This window comes from Hyperoodon ampullatus (genome assembly GCF_949752795.1).
Source record: "Hyperoodon ampullatus genome assembly, chromosome: 13".
Classification (NCBI taxonomy): Eukaryota; Metazoa; Chordata; class Mammalia; order Artiodactyla; family Ziphiidae; genus Hyperoodon; species Hyperoodon ampullatus.
The window spans coordinates 73,262,176-73,274,267 of record NC_136926.1 but is presented as its reverse complement, the minus strand read 5'-3'; the positions used below and the strand labels follow the sequence as shown (position 1 = coordinate 73,274,267).

At 39.9% G+C, this 12,092-nt stretch overlaps 1 protein-coding gene across 1 annotated transcript in view; it reads left to right on the top strand.

Moving 5' to 3' along the window:
• Positions 1-12,092, top strand: part of ATP8B1 (ATPase phospholipid transporting 8B1) — a gene marked incomplete at both ends in the record, with an annotated part of 61,531 nt that overhangs the window by 40,168 nt on the left and 9,271 nt on the right. Inside the window, 7 exons of the mRNA XM_079718192.1 lie at positions 2,130-2,318; positions 4,060-4,172; positions 5,790-5,954; positions 6,705-6,816; positions 7,814-7,889; positions 9,993-10,125; positions 10,911-11,199. Coding sequence (XP_079574318.1) covers positions 2,130-2,318; positions 4,060-4,172; positions 5,790-5,954; positions 6,705-6,816; positions 7,814-7,889; positions 9,993-10,125; positions 10,911-11,199 — 1,077 coding nt within the window. The remainder of the gene's footprint in view (positions 1-2,129; positions 2,319-4,059; positions 4,173-5,789; positions 5,955-6,704; positions 6,817-7,813; positions 7,890-9,992; positions 10,126-10,910; positions 11,200-12,092) is intronic.

Genomic DNA, 12,092 nt, shown 5'->3' with positions numbered 1-12,092 from the left:
TGCTTGTTTAGCTCTGGTTAAATATTTTACCCTCTGGTATGTGTGTGTTTGTAGAATGGCTGGATTTAGCAAGTACATTCGTAACTTCTGGTGTATGACTTTCTGGGTGAACAGATGGAGAGAGGCCAACCTAACAGTCATCTTTAATTACTATTTGGGAGTGATTAATATTGACTTAGAGTGAACCACCTGAGCATGTATGTGAAGAGAGTAGGGTAGGGACCGGGCGTTTAGCTCTACCTACAGCTGTGCACCCTGGGGCATCCGCCCCCTCCCCATAGACGGATGGGGTAAAGAGCTGCCCATCCATCTATGGGTGCATCCTGATCATTACCATGGTGGAAAACGAAATGCCTTTTCCGGTGGAAATTCATCTGACTATAGAAATACTTTTCATTCTACTTTGAGTTGGAAGAACTAAGAGTAGAAAAGTAGAAACTCTTGGATAGGCGGAGCTTTTTTTTCTTTTAATTTTTTACTGAGGTACAACATGTGTACAGAGACAAGCGTATAGCTCGTTTTCACAGGTTGAATACTCCCTTGTCATGAGTACCCAGATTTTTACAAAAAGAACATCTCCCATCCCCTAGACATCCCTTTTATGTTCCCTTTCAGTCATTGCCCCTCCGGGGTGACTACTCTCCTGACTTCAAATAGTGTGGGTTAGCTTTGTCTGCTTTGCGGTTTGTGTAAATGGAATTATGTGGTTTGTACTTGGTGTCTGGCTTCTCCACTCAACATTGTGAGATTTACTCCTATTGTTGCAATTTAGTTGTGAAATAAAGGCAGTTTCCCATTATATAACTTTCAAATATCAAGATATTGAACAGATTGATACATTTTGAGACTTTTTAAAATTAGAATATAGCTAAGGTGAAGAAAGCACACTCTTCTAGAGGGAAGATAACCTGGTACAACCCTTTTAGAAAAGAAGTGAGTAAAATATGTGCCAACAGGTGTAAAAATTGTCAATATTCTTTACCCCAGTATTTTCACGACTAGGAAGCTATCCTTAGAAAATAGAGTCAGAAAAACCTTTATACACATACAAAATGCTTATTACAGTGTTTTTAAAATTATTTATTTTTTAAACTTTTTTTTAGTGGTTTGAGAGAAGGCAATTTTTTGTTTGTTTGTTTACTTATTTATTTATGGCCTTGTTGGGTCTTGGTTGCTGTACGTGGGCTTTCTGTAGTTGTGGTGAGCGGGGGCCACTCCTTGCAGTGGTGCGCGGGCTTCTCATTGTGGTGGCTTCTCTTGCTGCGGAGCACGGGCTCTAGGTGCGTGGGCTTCAGCAGTTGTGGCACGCAGACTCAGTAGTTGTGGCATGCGGGCTTAGTTGCTCCATGGCATGTGGGATCTTCCCAGACCAGAGATCGAACCCATGTCCCCTGCATTGGCAGGCAGATTCCCAACCACTGCGCCACCAGGGAAGTCCACAACGTTATTTTTTAGAGTAAAAAAATTGGGGGAAGGAACTAAGTGCCGGTAATAGGAAAATGGTCACATGTTACATTCACAGGTTACATTCCTTTAAAATAATACATAGAAAGACTTTTTTAAAGCTATGATAACATGCTCAAAATACAATGTTAAAATAATCAGGATGTAAATGTATATTTAACATGATGGAAACTATTACAGAAATAGGCATTTCCAAAAGGACTGGAAGAAATGATAACAGAATGTCAATAGTGTTGTTTTTCCTCTGGATGGTGGGATTATGAGATTTTTTTCCCCCTATTCTTGGCCAGATTTTTTTTTTTTTTACTTCTAGTTTATATCACTGTTTATGATTAGAAATAAAAGTTTACCTTTGAAAAACTTTAACATTAATGTTGGCATACCCTTAAAAATCAGTGACTTGTTTTCTTGAGGCTGTTTTGGGCTTTGCAATACAGTTGGTCCTCTGTGCCCGCAGATGTGGAACACCAGCTATATCTGCTGTAGTCTGCCATTTTATAAGGGACTAGAGCATCTGTAGAATTTGCCTGCGGGTGCTCCTGGAATCAGTCCCCTGCTGGTACTGAGGGGTAACCATACATCCTCACCCAGCACGTGAACTGCACTGGTGAACCCTTGGTGGTGAGCTCAGCTTTTCCGGTTTTCTCTCCTGCCTCGCTTGCTAGGTCAGCTCAACTACCAGGCGGCCTCTCCTGATGAAGGTGCTCTGGTAAGCGCCGCCAGGAACTTCGGTTTTGCCTTCCTCACCAGGACCCAGAACACGATCACCATCAGTGAGTTGGGCACTGAGAGGACCTACAATGTTCTCGCGATTTTAGACTTCAACAGTGACCGGAAGCGAATGTCTATAATTGGTAGGTCGCCCTCAGGGTACGTCTGTGAATGGCTCATGGAGATGCTGCCTTTCACACATTTTATTTAGCGACACCAGGATAAACTAGGCAGTGAATGAACCCCCTTGGCTCCCGGAGGATTTCCGCAGGCTTGTCCAAACTAGTGTTTTCTTTCTTCATTCTACACCATGTCCATCACTCAAAGGAACAAACGCAGTAGATCTGAATCTTGCAGATGTTGGCGTATCTTCAAAGATGTGGGCTGCCAGCTGTGGAATTGGGGTGGCAGCACCGTGGGTGGTAGACCCACAACATGAGCTTTTATATCGTGAGTCACTCTGAGCACTTCTGCTGGAGGCTTGAGGGACATCAGGGAAGGGAGAGTGTGGCAGGAGAGGAGTTCTGAGAAAAGCGAGGCTGTGCTTATGAATCAACATCATCCCTCCAGCCCAGGCAGCCAAGTGGAGACAGTGATCACTTCATAATATTGGAATGTTTCAAGTTCATATTTTGAAGTTCATTTCAAACTTACAGAAAAATGGCAAGAACACTTGAAAGAACTCTTGTATTTTCTTCCATATCCACCATTGTTAGCACTGGTCACGAATTCTTTGTCATTATCATTTACACGTTCTTGTTTTCTCAGCCATTTGAGAGTCAATTGCAGATCTCATGCCCCTTTCCCCCAAACACTTAAGTAGGTATTTCCTAAGATCGGGAACCTTCACTTATTTTTATATACAGTACACTGACCAGACTCAGAAAATTTAACATTACAGTATTATTATCTGTACAGAACGTTTTCGAATTTTACCAGGAATTCTCTTTCTGATTCAGGACCCCACCTAATATTCCACATTGCATTCGGTGATTGTTACTCTGGTCTCCTTTATTCTAGAAGAGTTCCACAACCTGTTTTTGATCTTTCATACGCTGACATTTTTGAAAAGCCCAGGCCTGTTATTTTGTCGAGAGTCCCTCAGTTTGGGTTTGTCTGATGTTCCCTCATGATTAGGTTCAGATGACGCACTGTTGGCAGGAGGGGTACGTAGATCGGTGCCGTGTCTTTCCCAGCACATCACATCAGAAGGCCTGTGATTGCTGGTCACATCAGCTTGGATCACTGGGTTAAGTGATATCTATAAGCTTTTCCACCATGAGATTGACTTTTTAACCAAAAAGATATATAGGTTTAACTGCCTCCTGAACTCTGATTAGGCTCATTTTCCTGAGTGCTTTCTGCGTACCCAGCACTGATCTGGGCTGATTATCACGCCTGGCATCTACCTTAGAGAACTTAAAATCTAGTTACTGATGAGACACGTAATACAATTAAATTACTGCAGAGATCAAAAACACCAAGAAAATGGTCACAAGGAGCATGTTTTGGTCCCAGTATTAAAGGCAGTTAAGTGTTGTGGGTTTATAGGTAAGAAAGATTCCTACTGGCTGGCATGGACAAAAAAGGCTCTATGGAAGAAGCTAGCACATAGTAGGGAGTCAGTGAATATTTGCTGAAAGAATAAGCAAGGCTATGGAAAACGGAGCTGACTGAAGGAATCTTTTCATATTTATTTCACTATTACGTTCTATGTAGACAGTGGCTTACCAACGTTGTTGAGAGCATTTTTCCCAGTACATTGCTGATTTTAAACTAATTATGAATGTTTAGCACTGTAACACTTCAAATTAACTTTATGAATGTACTTTTAAGAAATCAAACATTAACTTTACTATTTGCTTTTCCTTCCCTTGCTACTAGTAAGAACCCTAGAAGGCAATATCAGGCTTTATTGTAAAGGTGCCGACACTGTAATTTATGAACGGTTACATCGAACGACTCCTATGAAACAAGAGACACAGGATGCCCTGGATGTAAGTCTCACTTCCACTCTTTATGCCACAGATTCCAAACTTATTTTCTGGTACTATCCCTTAAGCTGCAACGAAAGCTCTTTGTTAACCGTTGACCTATTGTCTTGGTGTAGTTGAGTGGAAAGAGCACCGAAGTAGGAATATGTTCTGTCCCTGACGCTGACTTCCTAGGAAATGACCTTGCTACCACTTCCCAGCATCCAGGTCAGCAGTATCTGCAGGACTGATCCAGGAGAAACACTGGTCTTTCTTCTGGTGAACTCGAGCAAGCTACATAACCATCCTGTGCCGTAGTCTCCAAGAATTCCAACGTCCTAGTGTCCAGTGAAGGAAAGAAAGCATTCATGTATGATAGGGCATGACAAAGCAGTGCACTGGATAATCAAGTTCGGATATCTTTGTTAGAGAATCAGTTTGGTCTTCATTACTTCAAACTTGCTATTTTAGGGGACTATGTACTTGGCCCAGTGATATTGCAGTTATTCAGAAGGCTTCTGGAAATTTCTCTTTTAGAATTGCCTACCAACCCTTATATTGTTTCGCTTATATATAATGATGGCAATGAAGTATGGAGCATATCTGTCAGATCTGGTGTCCCAGTTCTGCCTTTTTACTTGTTTTGTGCCCTCTGGGGGTAAATGGTGGATGTCTCAGATGAATCATTAATTGCCCGTGTGGAAGAGGAAGGGGATAATTCCTATCATGGAGGGTTGGTGCAAAGCCTCGTGGATGAAAACCATCTTGCACAGCCCCTAGCACTTAGTAGGTGCTTAATAAAGGGGTTTTTTTTCTTCCCTTCACTTGACGGGTCTGAGTTTGGGGGCCAAAGGTCCTTCAGAAAGAAGCCTGATGAATATGATGTTTAGTAAGTGGGGTCACATTTTAAGGTTGTAAATGTTACTGAAGCAGTTACACTGGATAATTTCTCATGAGGAGATGAACAAAGGCAGTCTAATCAAATACACGCAGAACCTTGCAAAGAGTCTTTGACAACAGACCCTCAGTTGGGTGAACCAGTTCTGCCATTTTTGGCTAGACAAGATGTGATTGTGAAGTAACGGAACATTTTTACCGGTTCATATTTAAGCTATTTAAAATGGCTTATATCTGTTCACCATGATTAAATTTTCCAGACTCATTAAAATGTTTTATCTCAGCTTTAACAGTGGCTCATGTATTTCAGAAATGGTTTGAGGGAATAATGCTTGGTTGAGAGTTCATAGTTGATTGGACTTGTAACAGTTTGTAGAAACAAATTATAAAGGTGTCAGGTCTGGTTTACAAAATCATCATACCCCAAGGCAGCTTCCTTGGTCTGTTATTTTCTTAGTTAAGAGAAAAAGGGTTTTTTAAAATCTCATGACTTGATTTTGAAGAAAGATATGCTTTTCCCTTGAACTAATTTGGGAACTACAAATATATTCCTAAGATACTGAGAATACTTAGAAAAACAAAGTATTTGTTTAATCTCCTCTATGGAATGTATGTGTACAGAATCCATCTTTCACAGTCTTTTAAAATTCTCTTATTGTATTATTTCAAAGTAAGATTTCAAACTTGATCTTGAATTACATAAAATTAACTATTCTTTGGGTGAATGGATTGTCTTTTAAACAGATCTTTGCAGGTGAGACTCTTAGAACCCTGTGCCTTTGCTATAAGGAAATTGAAGAAAAAGAATTTGAAGAATGGAATAAAAAGTTTATGGCTGCAAGTGTAGCCTCAACCAACCGGGATGAAGCTCTGGATAAAGTATATGAGGAGATTGAAAAAGACTTAATTGTGAGTCTTAACCTTTGTAACTTTCTCCTTGATATTCCAAAGAGAATTGGAAATTTTATTAAGTTTTATTACAGTTTTGATCTCATGCTTGAAAGATAATTCCAACTTCAGTATTTGAAATTGGTACAGTGGAACTAGGTCACTTGAATTTCTTTTGTTCAGCAAGCAAAATAGGAGTTGCCATTAGGAGAAACCAAATGACAGAAAACACTATGAGATTCTGATTCTGTTATTTTTATATCACTTATTAAAATTCATTATGATTTGTATACAGTAACAAGCCAGCATATACTTATTACATTGTGAGAATTACTGAGATTTATATTTTGCAAAATCTTGAAATGAGAAAATATACCATTTGTTAAAGAGACTTTTTAAAGTTTAACACTTACTGCCTTTACTGTTTATATTAAAAGGAAATGTTCAGTGAATAGTCAGTATTGACTTTTAGCAAGAGAAATTGGCTTGTGTCCATGTAAAGTAGTATACACACAATGAAAGTATATTTTTATTGTCTTTGATTTGTACTTATATTTTTGTCTTGGTGAATTACTTTAAGGAAAAAGTTTTGGGCTGTTTGGTTTTTGATGAGTATGACACACGACAGCCTTCCCAGTTAATGCTGGCCACTGGCCCCAACAGAGCACCAACTGGGGTGTATTTAGTCCTTCTTTTTACAGTTTGGCAAACTGCAATTACAGAACATTTTTGGCTTATTTGCTAATTCCTTTCTTTTAATGCACATTTCAGCTATTGGGAGCAACAGCTATTGAAGACAAGCTACAAGATGGAGTCCCAGAAACCATTTCAAAACTTGCAAAAGCTGACATTAAGATCTGGGTGCTTACTGGAGACAAAAAGGGTAATTTAGTTTGCAGGGACGCATATCTGTTAATTCATAAATATTCATAGCTCCTGTTTCCCTTGTTCAAGGTGACCTCAAACTTTCCATCCTGTACAAACACTGTCTGTTTCTTTGGGACAGAGACTCTTTCCCTAAGAAATCCTTCTCTGTTATTCCAGCCCATCCTGACCGCATCCTTCCCGAAGCTCCCTCAGTAGCAGAGTTTACTCCTTAAAACTGAGCTCTTTGTCGTGTCTTCCTGATTGTGTTTAGTCTTCTCTCTCCCACCAGATGTGGGCTGCTATACTGGGCTGCTATACTCTGGTCCCTTCTGTCGTCCCCAGCACTTTGGCACCTGTTGGGCATAGAGTAGAACAGTACAAAATACTGAACTATATAACTTTTGTTTTCCTGCCCCTTTTACTGCTTGAAAATAATGAAAATTTTATACCCAAGGGAAGATTTTCATTTTTAAATTTAGAGCTCAACAAGTTGTTTGTATTCTTTACTTCAGAAGCCTCCCATGGGAATCTAGATCACATCTCTTACTCTGATTGACATAGTTGATGGGTTACACACTTTGATAAGCTAAGGGATTAAGTCCTGACCTTAAACAAATAATGGTGGTGGAAGAGGGGAAAAATCTCCAGTAGGAGCCCCATGTGAGGGCTTATGGAAATGGTTATCCTTCTCCCCTATAACAGAATGATTAAACCACATGAACTAAATGTTCAGTATTTCAATCAGCATTGATTTATTAAATAACCGGTTTATGTATTTGATATATAGCACATTTTATTATTGAAAACATCTCAACCAGACTTTGACTTATTACATTTACTTTATTACAGAGAAAGGGATTTTTTTCTTTATGTGATTTCTAGACATTGCTACAGAAAAACAACATATTTGATTGAATCTGGTTATTTCATTAATTGAAAAAATATCATTACTAAAGTCCATTATTAAATTCATCAGTAGGAATGACATATGACTTAACTTTTTTCTGTTGCAGAAACTGCTGAAAATATAGGATTTGCCTGTGAACTTCTTACTGAAGATACCACTATCTGCTATGGGGAAGATATCAGGTGAGTAAAGGGCCTGCAGTAGGAGAATATGTCACATCTCATTTTTATAAAAGCAAGACTAGACCCAGTAGACACAGCAGATACAGAGAAATGGGAGCTAGAATGTGTCAGTTGGCACAGTTTCCTCAAGTTTAAATGAAGCAAGGAAACAACAGGCAGCTCCAATTTACCATGTTTCGACCTTATGTTGTAGGAAAACCTGGGGCCTTGTTTGCCCTTTCAGGGGCCGTTTTTCTGTAGTCTTTGGAAGCACTCAGTGCTTGTCTGCTGAAAAAGGAAGTGGGCTTGAGACACCACTATTTAGTATGAATTATATACATATTTTTTCTCTTTCAGCCTTTAGTAATTTGTCTTGATCACTCCTTATTTTCAACTTGAAAATGAGAATTAATGTGGAAAGTGAATAATAAATACCTAATCTTCTAGTGCAGTGGTTTTCAACTGGGGTAGGGGAGGTGGGGACTTTGCCTTCCGGGGAACATGTGGCAATGTCTGGAGACATCTTTGACTGTCACAGTGGGGAAGGAGGGGGGTGCTCCTGGCTTCCAGGGGGTAGAGGCCAGGGATGCTGCTGAACACCCTACAATACAATAGACAGCCACACGCAACAAGGAATTAATTGGCCCAAGACGTCAATAGTGCCAAGGTTGAGAAACCTGTTCTTAAAGGTGAAGAATAAAGGCTCCATGTGTGTAACGAGGAAAACTCTGGCTGAGAGTTCGGAGTCCTGAGTCCTCATTGCAGTTTTCCCATCAACTCGCTGCAGGCAAATCACGCTCTCTCTCTCTCGGGCTTGATTTCCTTATTTGTAACATGAAGAGATTGGATATTTACAGTCCCTTTTACTCCAAAATTCCACAACTCATTTTTCTATCACATGAGTGAGTTATATGTGGTCTTCTCAATAATTTGTTGATATAAAGCACTGAGAATATCTCAAAAGCAGACATAACTTTATGTGGAAATAAGTTTTTTTCTGCCCAACAGTGGTCACTGTTGGTAATACATGAGGGTTCACCCCTGTGTATTAGAATTCAGATCAAGATTGCCCTCCTTCTGTTGCTTGTGAACACATTTTCAACTGTATCTTCCTTTAGCTGCCTTTGGCAAGTAATGAAGTACCATGAACATGGTGCCTCCATGGTGGAGGAATCAAGACTTAGTAAGATTATATGCCACTTAATTAAAAAATGGGCAAAAGACTTGAATAGACATTTCTCCAAAGAGGACATACAAATGGTCAATAAACATACGAAATAATGCTCAACATCACTTAGCATTAGAGAAATACAAATTAACACCATAATTTCACCTCACGCGGATGGCTACTATTTAAGAAACACAGAAAATAACAAGTCTGGGCAAGTATGTGGAAAAATTTGAACCCTGTGCACTGTTGGTGGGAATATAAAATGGTGCAGTCACTATGGAAAACAGTATGGTGGTACCTCAAAAAAATTAAAAATAGAATTACCATATGATCCAGCAATCCCACTTCTGGATATATATCCAAAAGAATTAAAAGCAGGGACTTGGATATTTGTCCACCCATGTCCATAGCGGCATCATTCACAATAGCCAAGAAGTGGAAGCAACCCAAGTGTCCACTGACAGATGAATGGATAAATAAAATGTGGTATATCCATACAATGGAATATTATTCACCCTTAAAAAGGAATAAAATTCTGACATATGCTACAACATGAATAAACCTTGAGAACAGTGAAATAAGATAGTATTAAGTGAAATAAGCCAATCACAAAAAGACACGTACGATTCCATTATATGAGTTACCTAGGGTCATCAAATTCATAGAAACAGAAAGCAGAGTGGTGATTATCAGGAGCTGGGGGGAGGGGAGGAATGGGGAGTTGTTAGTTAATAGGTATAGAGTTTCATTTTAAAAGATGGAAAAGTTCTGGAGATTGGTGATATGAATATACTTAATACTACTGAACTGTATACTCAGAAATAGTTCAGATGATAAATTCTATGTTATGTGTTTTTTACCACAATTTTTAAAAGGTTATATGTCAGAATTGTCTCACAGTCAAGGGCCTGTTCGTGGTCTTGTACTTTTAAACACTTAAATTTTCCCCCCAGCGCTCTTCTTCATACAAGGATGGAAAACCAGAGGAACAGAAGTGGAGTCTATGCAAAATTTGTACCCCAAGTGCACGAACCGTTTTTTCCATCTGGTGGAAACCGTGCCTTAATCATCACTGGCTCTTGGCTGGTATGTATCGTTAGTGTCTCTCCCTTTGGCTCAAACTAAAGCAGGTCATTCTGGACCAATTTTAGATGGTTTGTCATATTAATTACCAACCTAAAAAATCTCTTAGCCTATAAATAAAGTGCAATTTCCCAAGTCTGAGAGTTAATATTATGATACATATAATATGATATGATACAAACTGGTGGCAGTGGTGATTACCAGTTTATCAACTAGTTGATAATTAATTTAAATTTTAAATTTTCTTCTTTGTATATTTTAAATTTTTCTATATTTTTATAGTAAGTATTTTATAATCGGAACAATATCATCAATGATACAACCCAAGAATTATCCTTCAGATGATTAAAGTCTTGGGAATGGTACTTTAAAAATATTTATTTATTTATTTATTTATTTTGGGCTGCGTTGGGTCTTTGTCGCTGTGTGTGGGTTTTCTCTAGCTGTGGCAAGCAGGGGCTACTCTTCGTTGCGGCGTGCAGGCTTCTTATCGCGGTGGCTTCTCTTGTCGCAGAGCACGGGCTCTAGGTGCGCAGTCTTCACTAGTCGTGGCCCGCAGGCTCAGGAGCTGTGGCTCACGGGCTCTAGAGCGCAGGCTCAGTAGTTGTGGCGCACAGGCTTAGTTGCTCCGCGGCATATGGGACCTTTCCGGACCAGGGCTCGAACCCATGTCCCCTGCATTGGCAGGCGGATTCTTAACCACTACACCACCCCAGGGAAGCCCGGAATGGTACTCTTGTTATTAAACCCCAAATGGTTAGAATCCTTTCCCTTTCTGATTTTCACAGAATGAAATTCTTCTCGAGAAAAAGACCAAGAGAAGTAAGATTTTGAAACTGAAGTTCCCCAGGACAGAAGAAGAAAGACGAATGCGGACACAAAGTAAGAGGAGGATGGAAGCTAAAAAAGAGCAGCGACAGCAGAACTTTGTTGACCTGGCCTGTGAGTGCAGTGCAGTCATCTGCTGCCGGGTCACCCCCAAGCAGAAGGCCATGGTGGTGGACCTGGTGAAGAGGTACAAGAAAGCCATCACGCTCGCCATTGGAGACGGGGCCAATGATGTCAACATGATCAAAAGTGAGTCTCACACATGGCCAGTGCCACCTGAATTGGTAGAGAGGAAATGGCAGGAACATTTTTGGGGTAGTTTTTTTTTCTGATTTCATTGTTTGGGCTTTCATGAAGCAGACATTTAATAAAGGCACTTAACTGTGGTAACTACACCTGTGACCCTGCCCTCAGGAAGCTTACAGTCCACTCAGTAGGAGAGCGCAGGCATGACTATTCTATACAAAGAGTGCCAAGTCGAAGATGAGCTCTGTGTGGGTGAACTTATCCTTGTTTCCTTCTTTTACGTATGTTTGGATTTGGTTTTGTGTTTTCTCCTGCTGCTTCTCCTCCCTTATTTCTTCAGGGCTTATTAAGAACCCTGCTATTTAATGTTTTGCAAAAATTTCTGCTGAGCTTGGCATAAATTTTTGAACTCTCTTTGTTATTTGTTTTGGGAATATTATTCTCCCACCCCTAAGCATTGTTTTCTGGGGCTTTCTTCTTGCCTTTGGTAAATCTGTTGAACTTCACCCTTAGGTGACCTAGTGTGAGTTCAGTGTAACATTGAAGCACAGCTCTGACGTGGCCTCAACATTCTCCTAACCTCCCAAGGTCATTTTGCTGGTTGGAGGACCCTAGGTACTCCCAAATTGATGGACTGAGTCCTGTCACTGCAGAAATACAATTCTGCTGGTATTAAAAGCATATGGAACCAAACCCTCATCAATATGTCTGAATCCTGGTCCTTTTTCTCCCTGTATTACTTATACAGGAGTATCTTGTAATGAAAATGCCCAAACTAATGAGCTCTGAATACTTGTCCTCATCCTAATGCCAGCATGCTGTGTCACCCTGGGCTCATGCTCAGGCCTCAGTTTTCTCATTTGAGAACAAGAAAATTATCTCTGATGTCACCTCTA